Source organism: Hevea brasiliensis, chromosome 4 (assembly GCF_030052815.1).
Source record: "Hevea brasiliensis isolate MT/VB/25A 57/8 chromosome 4, ASM3005281v1, whole genome shotgun sequence".
In the NCBI taxonomy this organism is placed as follows: Eukaryota; Viridiplantae; Streptophyta; class Magnoliopsida; order Malpighiales; family Euphorbiaceae; genus Hevea; species Hevea brasiliensis.
The window spans coordinates 115,537,743-115,559,752 of NC_079496.1; the positions used below are offsets into that span (position 1 = coordinate 115,537,743).

The 22,010-nt window shown below is 34.6% G+C and overlaps 3 protein-coding genes and 1 long non-coding RNA gene across 11 annotated transcripts; 2 read left to right on the forward strand and 2 right to left on the reverse strand.

Moving 5' to 3' along the window:
• The first annotated feature begins 578 nt into the window (after positions 1-578).
• LOC110657358 (aspartyl protease family protein At5g10770-like) lies at positions 579-2,885 on the forward strand. Its single transcript, XM_021814533.2, has 3 exons — positions 579-803; positions 1,406-1,843; positions 1,961-2,885. Exons 1-3 carry the CDS (start codon positions 602-604, stop codon positions 2,779-2,781), a joined length of 1,461 nt encoding a protein of 486 aa, XP_021670225.2. The 5' UTR covers positions 579-601; the 3' UTR covers positions 2,782-2,885.
• A 3,061-nt stretch (positions 2,886-5,946) lies between these two features.
• On the reverse strand, positions 5,947-7,258 carry LOC110657357 (protein ENHANCED DISEASE RESISTANCE 2). Its single transcript, XM_021814532.2, has one exon. It carries the CDS (start codon positions 7,040-7,042, stop codon positions 6,131-6,133), a length of 912 nt encoding a protein of 303 aa, XP_021670224.2. The 5' UTR covers positions 7,043-7,258; the 3' UTR covers positions 5,947-6,130.
• A 1,772-nt stretch (positions 7,259-9,030) lies between these two features.
• Positions 9,031-11,113, reverse strand: LOC110657356 (uncharacterized). Its single transcript, XR_009148390.1, has 3 exons — positions 10,884-11,113; positions 10,724-10,794; positions 9,031-9,257 (listed from the first exon to the last, which is right to left on the reverse strand). It is a non-coding gene; the product is annotated as an uncharacterized LOC110657356 (long non-coding RNA).
• Positions 11,114-13,081: 1,968 nt separating this feature from the next.
• LOC110657355 (uncharacterized) lies at positions 13,082-21,831 on the forward strand. 8 transcript variants are annotated; one of them, XM_058146140.1, is made up of 15 exons: positions 13,123-13,415; positions 13,543-13,601; positions 14,148-14,268; positions 14,395-14,641; positions 15,270-15,311; positions 15,880-15,951; positions 16,096-16,231; positions 16,436-16,593; positions 17,489-17,573; positions 18,815-19,005; positions 19,156-19,317; positions 19,644-19,793; positions 20,201-20,461; positions 21,169-21,447; positions 21,558-21,831. In XM_058146140.1, the coding sequence occupies exons 3-15, from the start codon at positions 14,171-14,173 to the stop codon at positions 21,804-21,806; spliced, it is 2,130 nt and encodes a 709-aa protein (XP_058002123.1). In that variant the 5' UTR covers positions 13,123-13,415; positions 13,543-13,601; positions 14,148-14,170; the 3' UTR covers positions 21,807-21,831. The 8 variants fall into 8 exon arrangements, with proteins under 8 accessions (XP_021670223.2, XP_058002120.1, XP_021670219.2 ...); XM_058146142.1 differs by having other exon boundaries at positions 14,148-14,265; XM_021814531.2 differs by lacking the exon at positions 13,543-13,601 and having other exon boundaries at positions 13,082-13,260.
• The last annotated feature ends 179 nt before the right edge of the window (positions 21,832-22,010 follow it).

Genomic DNA, 22,010 nt, shown 5'->3' on the forward strand with positions numbered 1-22,010 from the left:
CTGATAGTGAATTTAAATTCCTATGAGGGATCCTAGTATTTACCCACTAAGAATAAAGAAGATTAATTTAAGGGAAGATAAGATGAATCCTAATTGATTGCACTACAAATTAGATACTTTATCACTAAATTAGTAACTTAATTAGTCTAACCTAATCACCATTTTTTATGATATGTGATCAAAATGTGCCTCTTGGCCTAACATTCAAAAAAAAAAAAAAAGTCACTTGAAGTGATAGAGTGTTTATTTTATAATGTAAAATTTATAATTTTATAATTGAGATTTTATCACCTATATATTAAATATACGAGTCCTATATATAGATCTTTCATCTTGGGTCCATGATAAATCGAGTGTAAGTAAGAATTTCCTACCAATGAGTGACGTGTAAGGATTAAACCTCCGATAACTTACTGAGAAAGTCTTATCTCACTCTATTATAAATTGAAGATATAAATATACATTTAGTTATTTATATGTCTTCCATTCATAATAATTCGAGTATTAAAAAAAAAAAAACTTTTAACTTATAAATATAGGCAAGTATATGAAGGTATTGTGCACTTCATTGCAGAAAATTAACATAATTGAAGAGGTTGATATGTCCATGGCCACTCTCTGCTCCCAGAGGCTCAGGTTTTTCTATTGTTTTTGTTTATGCCTTCTGTTCTCATTGAACAAGGGCTGTGCCTTATTCCAAGGAAGGAAACTTACAGAAAGAAGCCAGCTTCCTCACCATAGCCATACTATTCAAGTCAGCTCTCTATTCCCATCTGGTTCTTGCAAACCTTCCACTGCTGAAGGTTATTTACATAACTCTTTATCTTTTTAACTTCTTTCTTTCTCAATATTAATGGCTGGATTCAATTAGTTTAATTTTCTTTAATCATACAATCATCATCATCATCATAAATAACACAGAGAGAATCATGATAGCTAACTGTACATCCTGTTTTCATTGTTAGAATAAGTTCCAATAACTATTCTTAATCTTCTTTCCTTCTCTCTATAAAATATGCCCAAATAGGAAAAAGCTCACTCCAACCTCACCCAAGTTGCATTCGTCATACTTAATTCTGTTTATTCATGAATTTTTCTAATTGGCACAACAATCCAATTAGCTAACAGCAATTAATCTAGCACCAATAGCAATCCAATTGGCACAACAATTAGCTAACCTTGGAGAAAATTTATCAAATAGATAATTCCTAATATACTGAAAGACAGCCTCTAGTTCCCAACAAATGAGGGCCAGAGAAGAAGAAAGCAACTGGCACAACTGAAGAGGGTCAGGCTCAACAACACAAGAAAGAAAACTTGTGCTAAGAAGCCCACTTATGAGCATTAAACAAACAAACATTAAACAAGTTGTTAAGAATGTTGGTGTTTATCTGTTAATTTTCAGTGGTAGAGAAGAAGACATCATTGAAAGTAGTCCACAAGCATGGACCATGCTTGCAACTAAATCAAGGCAAAGCTGGGGGAAAGGCTCCAAATCACACGGAGATCCTTCTGCAAGATGAATCCAGAGTCGAATCAATTCAATCTAAGTTGTGGGGTCGCAGAGATGTGAAGGTGACAGATTCAGCAGCTACGCTTCCGGCCAAGGACGGCAAAAGCATTGGTGCAGCCAATTATATCGTGACTGTAGGACTTGGTACACCAAAAAGGGACCTTTCCCTCATCTTCGACACTGGAAGCGACCTCACATGGACACAATGTGAGCCCTGTGTCAGGTCTTGCTATGAACAACAAGACCCTATTTTCAATCCCTCTCAGTCTACATCGTACACCAACATATCCTGTGGCTCCTCTCTCTGTGATTCTCTCGCTTCTGCAACAGGTATCCACATCTTTTTAATTTCTTGTTTCATATTAGAGCTCGAACTCATAATCTTTAGTTATGGAAAAGAAAGAAACTAATTGATTTGAAAACCTTCTTTAATTAATTTCTACACAGGGCATACGCTTAAATGTGCTTCCTCAACATGTGTATATGGCATCCAATATGGAGACTCTTCTTTTTCCGTTGGCTTCTTTGGTAAAGAGACACTTACTTTAAGCCCAAGTGACGTTTTCCACAACTTCTACTTTGGCTGCGGCCAAAATAACCAGGGTCTCTTCAGGGGCTCCGCCGGCCTACTTGGTCTAGGCCGCGACCCACTATCATTGGTCTCACAAACCGCCGGAAAATACAACAAGATCTTCTCCTACTGTCTTCCATCCTCCGCCAGCTCAACCGGATTCCTCACTTTCGGTGGCTCGCCCTCTAAATCCGCTAAATTCACACCATTAACCACAATATCCGACGGCACCTCCTTTTATGGCCTTGACTTCATCGGAATCAGCGTTGGAGGCCGCAAATTGTCAATTTCCCAGTCAGTGTTTTCAGATGCCGGTGCACTCATCGACTCAGGCACAGTCATTACCCGGTTGCCACCTGCGGCATACTCTGCTTTAAGATCAGCCTTCAGAAAAATGATGACCAAGTATCCTAGAGCACCTGCATTATCAATACTTGACACTTGCTACGATTTTAGCAACTACAGTACGATTAGTGCGCCAAAGATTGGCTTTTTCTTCAATGGCGGAGTTGAGGTGGATATTGATGCGTCGGGGATTCTATATGCGAATAAGGTGTCACAAGTGTGCTTGGCCTTTGCCGGAAATAGTGACCGAACCGACGTGCTCATTTATGGGAATGTGCAGCAAAAGACTATGGAGGTGGTCTATGATGGTGCTGCGGGGAGGCTTGGGTTTGCTCCTGCAGGTTGTAGTTGATTTAATGTTTCAGCTGAGCGTGTAGAGCATATTTCATCCAGAATAACTGACGTATCATCAAAATAATCAAAATAATGAAGGATCCTATAAATTTTATTATAAAATATGATGAACTTCATTATAAAATATAATTTTTAATTTTTAATTAATTAATGATATAAAATAATTTGTATACTGTAATGCAATTAAGAAATTCTATTCAGTTTTTTGTTACCATGGCTATTAACATCAACCCGCCAATATAAAATTTCAACTAAAATCTTCTCAAATATGTCGAGTAAATAAGAAATTTCATCCATATCAAACGCAAAAGACTGGTTATGATTATTGATTTGAGGTGGGGGTATGACTAAGTTTTTCCAACTGAAATCTTCTCAAAAGTGTTGAGTAAATAAGAAATTCCGTCCATGGCAGACAAGAAGACCGATTACGATTATTGATTTGAGGGTGGTGGGGGGTTTTCTTTGGAAATTGCTATGCAATGATTAGGTTTCAATGATTTTTTTAAGAGTAGAGTGTAGCTGGCCTTTTTGGTTTGGGCCTTTTGAATCTGTTCTTTCTCTTGTATGGGCTAGAATCTTGTTCGTCAATGAATTTACCTATTGAAAAAGAAAAAAAGCTTTTTGAAGTGAACTAAAGAAATCGCTATGGGAACCGAAAAGAAAATGCAATAATTTGTCTAAAAAGTCAAATAAATATGGATATGAATAACCTCAAGTCTTCCATTCATCATCAAGCTCTCATGTTCGCCCAGCTCACAAACTGCAGTGCTCTAATATTATTATGGGTAGCCAAATGTTGGGTCCAAATCTAATTAGTAATTACAGCCTTGGTTTCGAAACAAGGGGCATAATACATTGATTATGTCTCTTTAAGCCAACTGATATTTTGATTCATAGTCATCAAGTTGGGCTGCTAATTCGTCCTTTTAGGAGACATTGGAGAAAAGTTGTAACTAATAGCCATGCAATGAGAACTAAATTGCCCACATGGAAAAAAGTTAAAGAGATGCTTTGGTTTGGTAGTTTTTTTATTTTTTTTTTAACAACATTCAAAATAATGCATTTTTGTTTTACTCTAAAATCTTAATGACAAAGGGGCTTACTATCGTAAGCAACACTAACTCTAGACACAAGATCTCTCCAAATCATTTTGCCAGAGGGCATTAACAATAATAGAGCCCAGATTTGCACACCTTGTATTAGCACCCAGTTAACTATAAAATAGTTAGCTTACACCAACTAAAGTTGGACTCTCTTATCCATCGAGATTAGGAAGCCATAGAGATTAAAAAATAAAGAAATAATTAAGGGTACAAGCCAGCCTTAATTGCTAATATTAAGAGAGAAGGGAACGCTTTCCTGAAGTATTTTGGTAGTACAAGCCAGCCTTCGTAAAAGGGTTAACAAGTGGTTGACCATCTAGAAGCGAGGTGGGATGTGCTGGCTTCGATTCTTGAATCAGCGATCAATGGGACATCAATAGTATCAAGCTCGTGCTGTCCTAAATTGCTAATATTAAATTCAAACTCCAGGCTCAGAAAGAGAAATTTTCATGATTCTCTAGTTCATGATTAATTATTTATTCACCATACTATTATAATGAAAGTAATGTTGCAATAATAATCGTAAATTGGTGGCCATGCTTGTTGAGATTTGAATTATTGAACTCAAATTTTAAAATAATAAAATAAGATTGACAAAAAGATAAAGTTGAGAACAGCATCTGCCTGCTCGATGTAATCCAAGAAAATCAAGTAACTCCAAATACAGGAACATTTGAAACCTACAAATGGTCACATCGATGTCTTCAATTCAATACCAAAATGAGATTGTTACTAATGGAAGGTTTGGGGGGCTCTAAATAACAACATCGTAAGCATTAAAAGACCAAATGATAACTTACTCAAGGTAGAGCAATTAGGGATAGCAAGTGACATAATATCTACAAAAACCCCTCTACCTACAAAAATACTATATCTTGACCTCAATTAATCATTTTAGTATTTAAACTCGTCTCACGCTTATTAAAAATTCATCTTAAATTTTATATATGCATATTATTCGAATATTAGCCAAACTCAGTTCAATTTTATATATTGTAACTAATAATTTATATAACATATATTTTATTAATAATTGTTATTTTAAAATTTTATAAATGTTATTATAAAAAATATATATTTTACATTTAATTGATTATTTACATAGATAGATTTAAATAACAAGTATTCAATATATGAACTTGAACCTGTATTATTAATAAATCTAAATATGTTTTTGAACTCAAATATATATTATTTAAACTTATATTATTAAAATTGAATTTATATTATCTAAATTATTGAAATTAAATCAATTCAAATGCTCAAAAATACACTATCTATCATCAATTCTCATAAAAATGCAATTAAGTTGTGACTTGTTCAACAACAACTTTTAAGATAATATTTAAATCAGTACCTCTCTTATTTATATAATTTGATGACTAATATTTATACTATATTTATAGGTTGAGTGAATTGTTCATAAAAAATCACCCATAACTTTTAAAGATTGAAAAATTATTTTAATTAAAAATAATAAAATAGTATCATTATTTTTACGACTTATTTTAGTAAATATTTTTTATTTAAATTACCATACAAATTCACTATATAAATTACCAATCACTAATAATTATTGAAACAATTGATATTTACTAGGATAGTTAATGGTTATTATAATATCTAATATTACTTACCAAGGCTAACATAGTAATGTACTAATGGCTGCCTAGCAAATTTTTTTAACTGATAACCAACTTTCATTTTTTGAGTTGTACTGCGATATTTCACCTACCTTTTCACCATCACATTTCACATTTGCCATGCCAAAAAAACCCACCACCAAAACCTGCACGGCAGTCCCCACCAAAAATATCAGATCAGTGAAAGTCGCACAACAACAAATGCAAAAGAACAAGCACCAAAGCGAAGCACAAGCACAGCACAAAGGCCTAAACTAGCCAAAAAGCAAGCAACGCTTATTTTTTTACCCTACCTCTTTCGGCCATCTTCTGCTCGGTTGCTCGTCCACAGAACCCAACAAAACTGGCACGCATTCCTAAGAGTCCAATCACGATGAAACCTTTTTCTTAAGTTTAAAGCAGAGAAAACATGGCAGAGAAGAAAAGTTCAAGTCCATGGTCGTTATTTATCACCATTTTATTATCTACACCCATCAATCCCCGTAAAAAAGGGCTTCCAATTTCCAACTCACAAAAGATGTTAACAAAATAAATTAAAATTGAAATCCGGTAAAGGAGAAAAAAAAAAATAATGATAACAAACACCATTATGTTCGCATTATTAATCTTCATCCTCGTCTTCGCCGGACTCATGATGTTTAACCTTGGCTAACCCTATCCCACGCGCCACCATCGTGTTCGGCGCCTCAACTACAGTCGCCGATGACATCTCCATCTGACAAACTCTAATCGCACCGATTAATTTCTCAGGCAACTCATCCTCTGCCTGCGCCTCTACCACAAAACCCATATCAATAGTAACGCTTGTCACGTATCCCAATGCAATGTGCAAAATAGCGGTGGCGATCTTCGAGCTCCCTATATCCACATCAATCTCCAAATAATTGGCTCCTCTATGATAATTACATGTTAAGGCTTTACCTAACAAACAAGCACTATAGTTCCCTACCGCTGTCTTCACGATCCACGGTCCTTTCACGATCCGGTTCACGATCTTGAACCGCTGGTTCCTAAACGAGTCATCGTCATTGATGAAACGATACAACAGCGAACCTGGAGGGATAGGATCCTCCGTTACAAAGTAAAACACCGCACTGTGCTGTTCCTTACCAGGAATTTGGAGATTAACGGCGAAGATGAAACTTTTCAAGGATTTTCCTTGGGACTGAACCTTTCTGAGCGCAAGGGACACGCGGTTGTCAGGGCGAGCAAGTACGTTATCGAGTTTGGTATTGGACTTGAGCCAGTCCATACCGGCAGGGGAGAGTAAGTACCCGCCAGAGGGGGATTTCTGTCGTTTAGTAAAGTAATTTTTGGCGCGTAGAGAGAAAAGGTCACCTGGAGGCGACGCCCAGCCATTGATACCATCGTCGAGGTTCACACGGCACAAGGATCCACCGTCGATTGCCTCGGAGATCCAAGAGCTTGTGGTAGTTGTAGAGGCGTTAGAATTGGATCTGGAGGCGGTAGATTCAGGGGCGGAATTCCGGTGTTTTGGCTTGGTTGTGCACATTTTGAATTAGTTTTCTGAATCTCCGAGGATAAAATATATACACACTCACTATCCAAATCTCCGATGTCAGTTGTGAGAGAGAGTGTGAGAAGCTTTTCTATAGCCTAATAAGAGAAGGAGAAAGAGTGCCCTTGTGATGCTCCGAAATTACCAAAGACCCCTGCAGCATCTCGACCATTCATTTATCGTCATCATCATTATTATTATTTATAATTAAAAGTATTCTCAAATCAATTTATGTATATGAAAACTAAATTATCTTCTTAAATAATTTTAAAAGCATACGCTTAAATAAATAATTTATTTTTCAGTAAATTCAAATTTTATTTAACAAAAATGAGATTTTCATTTTTACAAATTGAATAAGTCTATTGAGCATTATTATTATTATTTTCATGATAAAATAATTAGTACTCTTTAATTATGATTAAGCATAATCGACAGATAGAAATATAAGTTAAACCGACTGCTGACACTGCACATGTGCACAATTATTGCATTTATTTTCATCTAATTAAGAAATCATTTAATAATATAATGAAAATACCGTAATTAACTAGTTTTTTTATTTATAATACTTATTAATCTTTCACTAAATTCAATACAGATTTGTAAAATTAAATTAAATTTAATTGTTTTTAATTAATATATTTAATTTTTTTTCTCTTAATTAACATATTTAAATTGATACTTTATAAGATTCGCTGAAACAACCATGCTAAATACACCTAGAACTTTACAGGTGAGTGGTTATGGCTACTTTACTCACCGAGCTTTTCTTTATTCTCTCGTTTTTATTCTTTTTCTCCTTTCGGCAACTTTACACTTAGTAATGGCAATGGTGTAATTCAATGAGAATCACGGGGAGTTTTGTGGAGTCGAAACAAAGATGCTGATGTTGACGATAAGGATAAAGACACGTGGAAGAACGACGACGCCGAAGACAATTACTCGATCCTGGACATGCACAGGTCACCATGGGACTCTGTGACGACACGTGGAATAATGCGTCACAGTTATATGATAACAACTCATAACGACTGAGACGAACAAATAATGAATATTTTTCGAAAAGCTCAAATTGTTCACAGATTAGTTAGCTAGATGTGATGGCTAAACTGTCGTCGTTTCTTTAGGAGCATATGATTGCTGCATTCGTAATCGTAAATTGTTCTTTAAGAGTCCGAAATTTTGACCGTAAGCTGGCCAATTAGTTCTGATTTCGATCAAACTCGAGAATTTAATGTCTAAAATTAAAAAAGTCAGAGCCTAAATTGAAGGATTCCTCAATTCCGCAAGATACGTACACCAATTACATCACAATTTTTTTAATTTTATTCTTAAGGTTCCTTTGTATTTTTATATAAATAAATATGTGAATTTTTCTATAAATTAAAAATTCATATTTATATAAGTGAAAGAAGCATTACGCTAAAATCGCTTGATCAATACGTGAAATTCAAAAGAAAAGGACAAGAGTCGCACTCACGGCTGCCACAACCATCTGCAACGTGACCGTCACCGCCATCTACACAATGACCACCGACACTTCTCAATTACTTTGCCTTTGGGAAACAGCCATTATTTCTCATAAATATGGCCTGCTTCCCAAAATCTAAAAGTTGGCCCATATCAAGCAAGGAAGCAAAATAAGTTATAATTTAGCCCCAACTTCCAGAATTTTTTTCAATACTGCCCCTAGAGTGTTTCATCTTTCATTTTTGTTCAATTCAAACCTCAAAGCCAATCCATTTCTAGTCCACTAGCATGCGATAACATAAAGATAAACTATTAACAATTTCCTAATTCATAATGGAAAAAGGGATGGTGGATGTGCAGTAGTGTAGCTATTGCACTGTTAAAAATAATTCTCTCCGCCCGTTTGGTTAACAACTCAAGTATATTGCAATTAATGGTCGGTCAAAGATAGAATTGATGAATGTGTTATCTCAAGGAAGAAAGGTGAGCAATCAAGTATGTTCAAACAATCAAGTCAACAGTTGTCCAAGTTTTCGATGGTGCAAACATTAAGGACAATACAAGGCACTCAATAATGTTGGATGAAGCAGCAATTCTGAGATAAGGAACATGCAGCAACCTGATGTACCAATAAAAACACAAGCTATACAATATGTAAAAAGCAGTCTTTTGTGATTGTTGTTGTATAACCTCTCTAAATATAATCAAAATCCCGTTCAGCATTATGAACAAGCACCTGCAAAGAAAAACAGAGGTGGGCAGTCCAGTTTAATGTAGGTTGGAGCAGCAACAAGTAGAAACTCATCCCAAAACAAATGAGTTAAGATTATATGCCCCAAATACAATGGAAACTTATTTTTTAGAGAACAAAAGAAAAAAAATGCACATTCAAAGCTGCAATTTTGTAATGCTTTTACCTTGCAGCAGTCATGAAAGTAGCTAAGACAATAATGACCATTTACCATGAGGTTTATTATTACAGAACACCCACTTTCATTCAAGTTGGAGGCTATACATCTTTCAAATATATACACAAGCCAAAACATCCAAATACATTTTCTTTATTGTTCATGTTATGAACACCTATAGGCTATAATCACGACGACAACTGGTAAACAACAGAAATTTTTAAGTAAGAAATTCCCATGTTGGCATCAAAATGCTACTACAATTTAGGTCTGCATAACAAAGGGTTGCATAATGTTAATAATAATTCACTTATAACATATCTAACTATTCAATCTTGTTCAATGAACAAAAATTTAAGGTAAAATATAAAAGAATACATCTTTAAAATTCTTGAACAAACAACAAATTTGCTGAAAAACACTAACTCCTTATCCAATGATTGAACAACAGAGCTCATATTGATAGTTGGCACAATTTAGGCCTCACAGCCAAACTCACTACTCAGAAGCACTGTAGATTTGTTTGGAATTACAGAAATCATATAATAACTCATGCTAGTACCAGAAAAGGAGTATTCCCAATTGAAACAGAAAATATATGTCTACCAGGGTTAAAGGGAGCAAAAATTGTTTGTGAAAGGAAAAGTGACATTATAACTAGCTTACCCAACTAAGACATAATAGAATGTTTGTGTCACCTGGTAGTTTCAATCCATTTTTGAGAAAATAATTAGAATATGTACTTGTGGCTTCTATTTGCAATGCAGAGCAGTACACCAATAGTTCAACCTTACAAATGATTCTGGATCACATTAGGGATCAATAAAAGTAGAGTTGTGTCTATCCATGTATTTATTTCTTAATGTTTAATCCTGATATAATATTGCCATATTCTGCAAATAGAGCAAAAGAAATCGGACTGGAAACACAATGGTGATGATATTTCCAGCCTGGGTTAAACTGTAGGTAGCAAAAGCTTTCGTCTATAAAGCAGGAAAGTACAAAGTATACCAGCAAGCAACTATGCAAGGTACACAGAACTATTAAATTCCCTACAAGTCCTACCACACAATTGGAACTCTTTGGGCAAAAACGTAATCGAATGATAACACAAAAAGCAATCAACCTGCTTCAGGCAAAAATTTGAAGTATAAAATCCAAGCAAGCAAACATATAACTGCCAAAATTATTGTCAAATTTCAAATTCCCAAGTAAAGACCAAACCCACTGTTACATTAACCAAGAGCTAACTTGCAATCAACAACACCATCATAATTGAAAATGACTACCAAACCTGCTTAATCTTCAATGTGCCTTTCTTCTCTGGGGTTGTTTATCAGTAGCTAACCTGTATATCCAGTAAACCTAACACACATATATATAGAGAGAGAAATCAAAGATGTGCATTCCAATTTGGTTAAATCTAAGAGATTGAAACAATGAAATGAGAGTACCAAAGCGAGGACGTGAGCTGCTATTAGAAGAACCACCAAAAGAGGTACCAAATCCAGAAACCATGGGCGTGGTGCTATTGAGTCCTTCGCCATTTTTTACGGGAGAGAGAGAGAAAGAGAGAAAGAGAGAGAGAGGGATGATGATAAGCCCTGATTAAACCAGGGTTTTCAAATTCGCTCCGACTTGGGAGAGAAGCAAACGCGAGACTGAGGAGGGTTACGCCGTTTTGGCTTGGTACACTTAACTACGGCGTAGGCAGACCGGGCTACCAGCCCGTTCCATACCAAGACCGGATTAGAATCTATCCGGTCTAATATGATATCGAAATTAAATTGAATATCGAACCAAATCAATTTTTTTTTTTAAATATATTTTCACAAAAGCATATTATGCTTTTTTTATTTATATTTCTTTAAAAAAATTAAATTAAAAAAATTCTTTCACTTATTATAAATTTTGAAAATAAAAATTAAAAAAAATAAATTAATTTTTTATAAATTTATAATTTTTAAATAAACTGTAAAATCATATCAGCAATAAATCAAAATAGAAATTAATGCAATTAGAGTTTTGATTTCACAAATTGATTCTCGTGTATAGTTAAAATTTATATAAAAATTTGTTAAAGGACTTGTTTTGGTCTAACAAAATTTGATCGCAAATGAGATGGAAATGAAACTGAATTAAAAGTAAATTAGTTTAAATTAAAATAAAAAATAAATAAATTGACTAAAATTAAATTGAATTGAAATTGAATCATAATTGATCAACATGATTTCTAATCAAATCATTTTTTAAATAAAATGTTTGAAAAAAAAACTCAATAGTTAAATTTAATTAAATTAAAATTCAATTAATACCAAAATATTCTCTCTATTTATTTTTATTTATTATTTTTTAAAATACCTTATCAAGCATAATTATCAAGCATAGCACTAAAGTAACTTTGAAATAACTAAAACTTATTATATACATACATATTTTTGGAAAAAGTGTGTGTGAATACTTTTATTAATTTGTATATATAGTATTATATTGCAATATGCCCATATTCCACTAATATATATATATATATATATATATTAGGAATTTTTTTTGCCTAAATTTGATCCATCATATTTATATTTTAAGTATATGATAGGCTGATTTATATAAAAAAAATTTATTCAATATAATAAATCTAAGTTGTAATAATATTTTTTTAATATCATTTTATACATGATGTAATAAATAATATTAAGGTAATATATTTAGACATTAAATTAATACATAATTAACAAATAATATATATATAATATAAAGCATAATAACGTTGTAAATTAATGTAAAAGTACTGCTAAAAAATTTAAGTAATAGAATATCACTAAGTACTTGTTGATAATTTTTACTAATATTATATTTTAACTTTTTAATAACATATAAGGCATACTATTAAAGTTTAAATTTATTGTGAATATTTCAGGAATAAATTCAAAACAATTCCTTTAATTATATTGGATACATCAGTTGTCACATAAAATAGCAGTTTATGTATTGCATTTATATTTATCTTACCATTTGTTTGGATTGAGAGTATATGAGATAAGAGAAAATAAAAGAAATTTAATTTAAATCTAATTTCTTTAAATTCGTTTGTTTGGACAGTAAATAGAAGGGAGAATTGAAGAGAAAGGAAGAGAAAGAAGAATAATGATGAGAAATTTTAACTCAAAACATTTCTCTTCAAATCGGTGAGAAATGAAGAGAAATGGAGAGAAAGGATGAATAAAATACCTAAATATTATTCTACAATATAAACATAAGAAATAAAATGAGGGTATAATTGTTATTTATCCTATAGAAGAAATTATATTTTTTCTCTATTCTAATAATCTATCCAAATAACATAGAGTAAATTAAATTTATTTTTTTTTTCTTTATTCTTACTCTTTAATTTTTCTTTATTTTCCCTCCCAAGTTAAGGACCCAACCAAGGGTTAAAAAAAGCTTTTTTTTTTTGTTCATTGTCTACAAAATGATAGGAAAATCAGCTTAATTGAATCTGATCAACGGGTACAAGCTCGCTAAGTTATGGACTTTCCAAGAGCTCCGGCCATTAAATCTGAGCCAAGCAGTGGCCAGCTCGTGCCCATTGGAACTTATAAGCTGGGCCTTCAACTAAGTTCGAACAATTAAACCCAATTCCCAATCCAAAATCAATCAGAAAGTTCGCGTCCATGACCATAGCTGCAACTCCAAAGAGCAAATGTTCAGCTTCAGCAAACGCAGGTTTGGCCCTTTTTGGGTCTTCTAGCGTTCTGCGAGGGCGCCGGGTAGATCAAACTTGGCAGTTCTCTAATCATCAAGCAGACCAAGTTTCCCCTACCCCTCGACAAAGTAGCATTTACATTTCTGCAAACAGTTATTCTGCAATTGAAATGTTTTAGCTTCTGATGTTTTCTTCCATTCGTTTGATGAGATATTACAATAGCCAATGAGGAATATGTTTAGGAGTCTCAAGCGTCGCTGCCATGCCACACTTCTCTCTAGAAGTACTGTATACTATTCTTCACCAATACCTGTGATTCACTTCTCATTTCTGCGAATTTTGTTTGGTTCCCGAGAAAACGAGGTGGAAGAAGGGAACGAAATTTTCTAAGCTGTTTGTTTTTTTTCCAGTTTTACTTGATCGCAGTAGAATAAGCGTTTGCGCGAAATTTTGTTACGTGATTGATATGGTGATTGCAAATTCAGATTATGTTTGAATGTTGTCATTGTTGATTTTGTGCATGTCGATTTTGTTTTACACTATGGCACGTGATCCAGTAAAGTTGCAATTTGGGTTTTTTATCGAGTTACACGCAATATTCTTGTGTTGCTAGTCAGTGCATTGTTGAGAATATTGGTTTGGAAAAGGTCAATTTTAATTGTCATTGGTGAAATTACTAGAATCTACAAGCACATCAGCTTATATGACTTCCTGCTGGATTTGCAATTAGGTGAATTAAGCCTTCTACTAATGACTGCTACCTAAAGAGAAAAATGAGGGAAAGAACGAAAGAAAGATGGAAGAAGTGGATGCTAGGGAACAAAAAGAAGGGACATTTTTCATAAAAGCAAGCCAGCAAATGTTCATTTAACTTCTTAGCTAATACATGAAATTGTATACAATAAATCCCCATGAACAATTACCATGTTAATACATACTGTGTTTCAGCTTATTGGGTTATATTATGATTAATATTTTCTTTGCTTGCAATAAAAAAATTGGGTTTTCTTTGCAGCTTTATATGAGGATGGTAATGTGATGACCAGTCTGAGGAATTGTACATGGCTAGGTCAGGAAGATATTGAAATCAGAAGACAATATAATCTGTTTCTGCCATACTTCTTGAACCGAAGGTCGTAAGTGCCTTGCTGTCATAAAGTTTAGAAAATACTCAAGTTTCCTTCTGTGCAGGCATATCAATAATTCATCATCACCTTAGAAGGTTTAAACATTTCCATAATTGTTGCATGGATTTGGTGCAGATTCTCTACAGCTTTTACCAGTGTGCATGGGGAAAGGCCATCTGCGGAGTATGCTAAGTTGAGGAAGGAATCACTTGAAAGTGAATTTGGGCAAGCTCTTGGTACTTACAGTTCTGAAAGAGTATCCATCATCTACCGATTTGGTCCATTTTTGGCATTTTATAGAGCAGCGATCATTTCCTATCATGTCTTGAAGTTAACCCTTTGGCAATTTTTTGTTCAAGACATAAAAAAGCGTGCCATCAAGGTAATCTTAAATGCACTCTTGGATATATGTTGCCTTCTGTTGGATTGATGCTTGCAAGTGTGGTGGTGATGATTATGCTAAATTATTTTTGCTTTACTTGAGATATATTTTTCAATTTTCTGTGTGGGATTATCTTAACTTTTGAATTTTAGTGGGCACCATTAAAACAATGGGAATTACAGAGAGGTCAATGAAATTGAAAGGCATTTGCCTTTTCAAAAGTAGCATTATATGACAATTCTATTCCATAATAGAGCTTCTGTTGGATAAGCTATGTTAACTATAACTCCTTATACATTAACCTGTAAATATTAATCTGTCTTTCATTGGAAACAAAGATTGCATATGAAATATATGCTCGGCATTGGCATTAGCGCTTATCACTGGTGTGGGTGCATCATGGTGTGAGAAGCATGAAAAAAATCATAATGTTCTTTGTCTATTAATGGCAAACTGTCGTAGAAGTTCTAATTTCAATTTCTAATTTTTCATGAATTAATATTTCTTGAAGTTCTCATATGGAGGGTTTTTTGCTTCTTCTATTGGAAAAAAATTTTAAAATTTAAATTAGTAGAAATAGGATTTGTAACCTTCCAGAAATTTACGGGCCTTTTACAATTGATTGCAGTTTCGGGAAACTCTAATCCACTTGGGGCCTTTCTACATCAAGGCAAGTAAAACTGTTGTGAAATTGTCGAACACAATTGTATTTTCTTCTGCTTCTCTTACAATTAAATCAACTTACATTGTGTTGCTTCATGCATATTCTCTTATTTCATGCTAGATTCTTGTCAGATTTGTCATTTGATTATATTCCATTCTTCTTGGGTGCTGCCGAAAGTTTTATTGCTAGTATCTGGTGACAGTGGTGCGTGGATATCCATTGAGAAAATTTATGCGTGGTCTAAGAGGTTTTCTAGATGATTGTCTCTCACTCGTTCTTTTCTTCAGTGCTTAGTTCTAATGACTTTGGATGCGAAACTGTGTATTTTCTTTGCTTTGTTTGGTGACCTATCAGTCCTCTTGGTGCAATTGGATTTGAGATATTGTGCAAAGGATGCGATGAGGACTGATAATTAATGCAGCATTACAGTTTCCTGCATTCTGGTTCCCTATTTAGTGGGATTGTAGAACTAAGCTCAGAATGTTCTTAACTGGATAGAAATTTTAAATCTATAATCAAGTCTTCAATTGCTTCCTAGCATTGCATTTGTGCTCATTCTCATCTAATTTTGCAGCTCGGGCAGGCGCTGAGCATTAGACCAGATATTTTGCCAACTGTCTATTGTCAAGAGCTTGCTAAGTTACAGGTACAGCAGCATTTCCTTATTGATAACACGCTTAACTAATGGATCATATTATGTGATTGTATTTTTAATTTTCACTTCAGATGGATTTTTTGCAATTTTCCTTATTTTGGCTTTCTTGCATTCTAATTCTTTGCATCCCACTAGGATCAAATACCACCATTTCCAACACATGTTGCCATTAAATCTATTGAATCCCAGTTGGGCGTTCCAATTTCACAAATTTTTTCTGACATTAGTCCAGAGCCAATTGCTGCAGCATCCTTGGGACAAGTGTATAAAGGTTAGATACTCTCTTCTGACCAACTGAAGCTAGATGTCTTTATTTTAATTCCTTTAAATATATTTCTTCACCTATTATATGTCTTTGTCCAGCTGTCTTTATTTGTCTTTTTTACATTGTTAATGTGCGGGTCCTGCAGAGGATGCTTATGTTTTGGAAATAACACAAACTAAATGTTGTCATTTGTGGCTTCAAGTATTGCAGCTCATCTGCATTCGGGTGAGCTTGTAGCTGTTAAGGTACAGAGGCCAGGTATGTCACTTCTGTTGACCCTTGATGCTCTGTTATTTCATATGATTGGTGGTCAATTGAAGCGTTTTGCCAAAGCCCGCAAGGATCTATTAGTAGCAGTTAATGAGATGGTGAGCTTTCTTTAATTCTAGTGTATACCTTCCATGCCCGTGTTTCTAACAATGTTTTTTGTGAAATATGTTGGAGAATTAGTTAAGTAGTATGTATCATTACATTAATGAATGCTGAATGGTACTCAAAGATTTGTTTTTGAAAAATTTTCAATTTAGCTTCAGATTTATCTTATCATTGGACTAATTCTATTGGATTGACAAATAATAATGTCCATTTGCCTCTTCAGACCTTTCATATTGAATAGCCATTGTAGAAAATTATGACATTGCACTCAAGTAGACTTGCTTCATTAATGGATACGGGCCTATGTCCCATGATGAGGCATAGAATAAGGTCAAGTGTTAGGAAATGTGGTTCTATTTCCAATTTCCCTTTTCTCTAGTAGCTTGGAAATATTTTAGACAATTTTTTCAATAATTTAAATAGTTTATTTGAATGAAGGTTTTTTCTTTCTGAGTAAAATTTAAATTACTAATATCTTATCAATTCTAGATTGTTCTAATAATGAGAATGGGAGGATCTTATTTTTCTGTTGAAGAGAAGAAAAAACAAAGATCACCTGCCTTCTCAATTGCTTATGTGGATCTTATTTTTCTGTTGAAGAGAAGAAAAAACAAAGATCACCAGCCTTCTCAATTGCTTATGTGCTTATGCACGTGCATGCAAATAGATATGCACACACATGCAAATAGATGCAGACATGTATGCAAGTGCTCAGATGTACAAATCTGGAGAGTTGAAAACATACACAATTTTCTTTTTAAATTTAATTTACTGCAATTTATTTCTTTAAATTTCATTTTATTTGGTTGTGCTGTATGTTATCTTTTTATTTTTTCAATATGATTGTGCATGCTTATGGACATATTCAGGTCTATCTTGAATGGACAGGTCAGGCACATGTTTGATGAAATTGATTACATCCTAGAGGGGAAAAATGCTGAACGCTTTGCTTCTCTCTATGGTTGTGACCCATGTATGTTCTATGCTTAAAACTACATCATATATTATTTTCAGTTGGTGCTGAATTGCAGTATTGTTATTATGAGCTAGAGTTACCAAGTAATTATAAATGCACTTACTAGTTACTACATTTTTAGGTTCGTTGTGAGTATTGCAAAACTAACATTCAAGAAGCTCATTCTGAACCCCACCTGTAAAGTCATTTTCCGCAAGTCCACATTTGACTTAAAAAACCTTGCTGATCAGGCATGGTCTTTTAGGATATGGTTATTTTGTTAAGTAAAGGATAAATAAGGTGATATGGCTGTTGGAATGGACTTTATAGTGATTGTATGATCGAGCGCTTATCAGTATGCCAAAAGTTTAAGCTGTTAGCAGAGATGCAACTCTAACTCCTTATAGTGTAGCAGCCCAAGTGCCATAGGCCGAAGGAATTTGGGTAGAATGTTGGCCCAATGAGTTGTCACCACTTACTGCCAACAATCCCCTGCCCCTCCCCCCAGCATTCGCTAGGGATTCGAACCCATGGCCTTGGATATGATATCAATTGTAGGATCAAGCATAGTTATTAAAGGCGCGCCTCAGGCTCAAGGCTCACCAGGCTCGAAACCCTAGCGCCTTATGCGCCTAGGTGTGCGCCTTTGTTCCAGGCACAAGATTCTAGAAAGGCATACTTTCTTTATTTCTATCTTTAGCGAGCACTTTTATTGGCAAAAAGGACAACCACTTAAACTCAAACCAGCAAACCCAATTCAATATATATGCCAAAGGAAAAAAAAGAAAAGCATCACATTTATTTGATTTTTATTAACTTTTTAAATATTTTACTTTTGCGCCTCACCTCGCTCAGGCGCCTTGCGCCTAGGCTCTAGGACTCCTTAGCGCCTTAATGCGCCTTGAGCCTTTAATAACTATGGGATCAAGCATTTACTACTGTGCCAAAAGCTTAAGCTATTAGTGGAGGTGCAATTTTAACCCCTTATAGCATAGTAGCCTAAGCGCCATGGGCTAAAGGAATTTGGGCAGGATGTTGGTCCACTGAGCTATTCTTATTCAGTGCCAACAGTAATTATTTACTCATTTTACCTAGTTAAGTAATTTTTTTAGCTTATGTCAAACTGTTTTTGCTGCATGCTTGTGTGCACTTGCATGCATGTGTGTGATTGCAATCTGTGATTCATTTCTCTCCTGTTTATGTGTAATTTCTTTTAGTATGAGGATTCTGATTGAATAGCTTTTGTTTGTATTCATCAGGTAATGATCCAAAGAGCCATCATGGAAATGCCATGCATCAGAAGAAAGAAAATTGTGTTAAAGTTCCTAAAATATATTGGGATATGACATGCAAGGGCGTGCTTACTATGGAATGGGTTGATGGAATCAAACTTACAGATGAAGCAAGACTTAAAAAGGCCTGTTTGAACAGAAGGAAACTGATAGACCAGGTATATGGCACTTCTAATTATTTAGTGTACCAATTCGTTGTGATTTATTTTTGTTTATGTTTTCAGTTTCAGCCATATCTGTAAGCAGTCATGCTGCAAACCATTTTGGCTCAGTGTGATAATTATTATCCTTTTGATTTGGCTTCATAGGGTTTATACTGCTCTTTGAGGCAATTGCTTGAGGTAGGATTTTTCCATGCTGATCCACATCCAGGAAACCTTGTTGCTATTGACAGTGGCTCTCTTGCATATTTTGACTTTGGAATGATGGGGGATATTCCTCGACATTTCCGTGTGGGGCTCATTCAAATGGTAATAGCTGTTTGGTTGATCTGCTGAGCTAATTTTTTTTTTCTTGGTGTGTATAGCTTTGTTTGACTACTTGAGATGAATTTTAGCATTCACATGTCACGTTTTATTTGTGTTAAAATGTATGCCACTCCGTCTCTCTGTCTCTCCCCCTTCCTCAAACATCATCTTGCTTCTTTCTAAGTTATCATGTTGCTGAGTCTTCCATCCGTCTATAAATGAAAAGATAGGTTGTTTTCTGCATGGTGATGCTGATGACAACTGTGTCAGTGCATTTTCATTTGAGAGTTGAGATTTTGTATTTGTTGATGAGTTTTTATTTCTTTCAGCTTGTGCACTTTGTTAATCGTGACTCTCTGGGTTTGGCAAATGATTTTCTTTCTTTGGGATTTATTCCTGAAGGGGTTGATATCCAATCAGTTTCGGATGCATTGCAAGCATCCTTTGGTGATGGGACTAAACAATCTCGAGATTTTGAGGTTTGCACTACTAAACTTATTTTCTTTTTCTTCTTCTTCTTCTTCTTCTTTCAGCGAAGGCAGTATTGGCATTTCAAAGACACTATTTTTCATTTGGGATATGTGAATAGGAATTTGGAAGTACTAATATCCTAATGGAAGGTTTCCTGGGAAACTTTTGGGATGCCTAGTTTTATTATTCATTGGTTGACAAGTAACAACATAAATTCCTTGAGCTTTTCCCTGTACTGGTAACTGCAAAAGGGTACTAAATTTGAATTAAAATCAACATGGAGGGTGTCAACATCTGATAGTAAGCATGATAACCAACAGTTATTCAAGGATCTGCTAAGCCTCTGATTTTTGTTTCTTTTCTTTCCTTTACAAAATTTGGAAGTAGAGCAATTTTTTTTCCTCATTGATTTCAGGCAATAATGAACCAATTATATGATGTCATGTATGAATTTGACTTCTCCCTTCCCCCGGACTATGCACTGGTGGTAAGAGCACTGGGATCACTTGAAGGCACAGCACAAGTTCTGGATCCAAATTTCAAAGTTGTTGAGAGTGCATATCCTTTTGTCATTGGGAGACTTTTAGCTGACCCAAATCCTGATATGAGAAGAATTTTGAGGGAACTTCTCATCTGCAATGATGGATCTGTGAGATGGAATCGGTTAGAGCGCCTGGTAGGTCATTCTAATTCTTAAGAATTTGTTTCTCTTTCACACGATCTGTTCATGCTTAAACCGGAAGAATTTTTGTTCTCAATAAGGGAATCATTATTTTTATGCAAAGATTTGTATGTATTAATGCATGCATCATTGTGATATACAAGTATATTCATGCTACTGGTAACCTTGGGTTGAATCTTGATGTTGTATGTTCTTTGAATTAGAGCCACAGAAATGGACTGTGTCCCATGTAACAAATGGTTGATCTAGCATGATGAGCTGGTCTCAAATAGTGTGATTGTGATAATAGTTACCTTTTTATTGATCTTGTGTGTGATTGTGATAGTAGTTTGCTTTTTTATGATCTTGTGTCTTTAGTAGTGCTTGGCTATTAACTCTCCCATTATTCGCAATCTAGTATAGCATGAGATCAGTTTTGTGGTCACTGATATGCAGTGTCTAATCCTTGCTTATGAGTATGCAAAACTTTTTGAGTTGGTACTCAAAATTTGACAGATTCTCTAGGCCAATTTACTTGCATTAATATATTACTTCGATCCTATCAGGGGTTTTTTTATTTTAATGAAAAAAAATTAACTATGTTTTGATGGTTATTTGTACTGTTGAGTATGACTTTAGGTGGTTGAGTATAACATGGATTTGATTAGTTTGTCACATCCATAAATGCTGCCCATTCAGAAACTATTCCTGTCTTTTTCCAGATAGTGGCGATATCTGAACAGGCTTCGGAGTCTGCAGGAGAGGCCTCTAATTCTGAAGCAAATTCTTCAAATACCTTGGAATGGAAATCATTTGATATGCGTGCTGTTGTTGGTGCCACGGATGATCTTTTGCATTTCATTCTATCTGAAAAGGGTTGGAGGGTGCGTGTTTTCCTTGTCCGGGATATGATTAAGGTGGCTGATGTTATTTTAGAAGATGAAGTTGTTGGTTACATTTTAGATGAGAAACATGAAGAAAGAGAGGAATCTAAGTCTGAGGTTTGTCTAAACCCCCTTCATTGCATTAGGAGGAGACCCTCAAATTAATTCAAGTATACGCTGATGTAAGTGATGATTTATTATTTGTTCTTCAATCCCCAATATTGCAGGGCCATTCAATGTTCATGAGGGTGGTTAATGGATTTCAATATCTACGCCAAGCAGTAAGGTTGGCTCCAGAGATGTGGTCAGCAATGCTTATACGAATGGTATTGAAGCCCGAGTTTCATAGATTTACTCTTGAAATTATTTTAGCCTTTTCCATACATTTTAGCCATAAACTTCCTCAGACTTTTTGGACTTGTATTTCTAGACTTATGCATGAGATGGCAAGAAACTATAGATTTAATGATCTATAAGAGGAATAATCTTTCATTAGTAGTATTTGATACACACCAAAGAAATGCATCATCTCTTTTATGATTTCATGTATCAGCTTTTCTGACAGTGCATATGCTTGAAACCCTTCATGTCCAAGTTCTCTCTAGAGCTCCCTGGTTTGGGATGCAAATCAGAAAGTATGGAGAAATCTCATTTCTATGTCCTGCTTCCTAGATGTTATT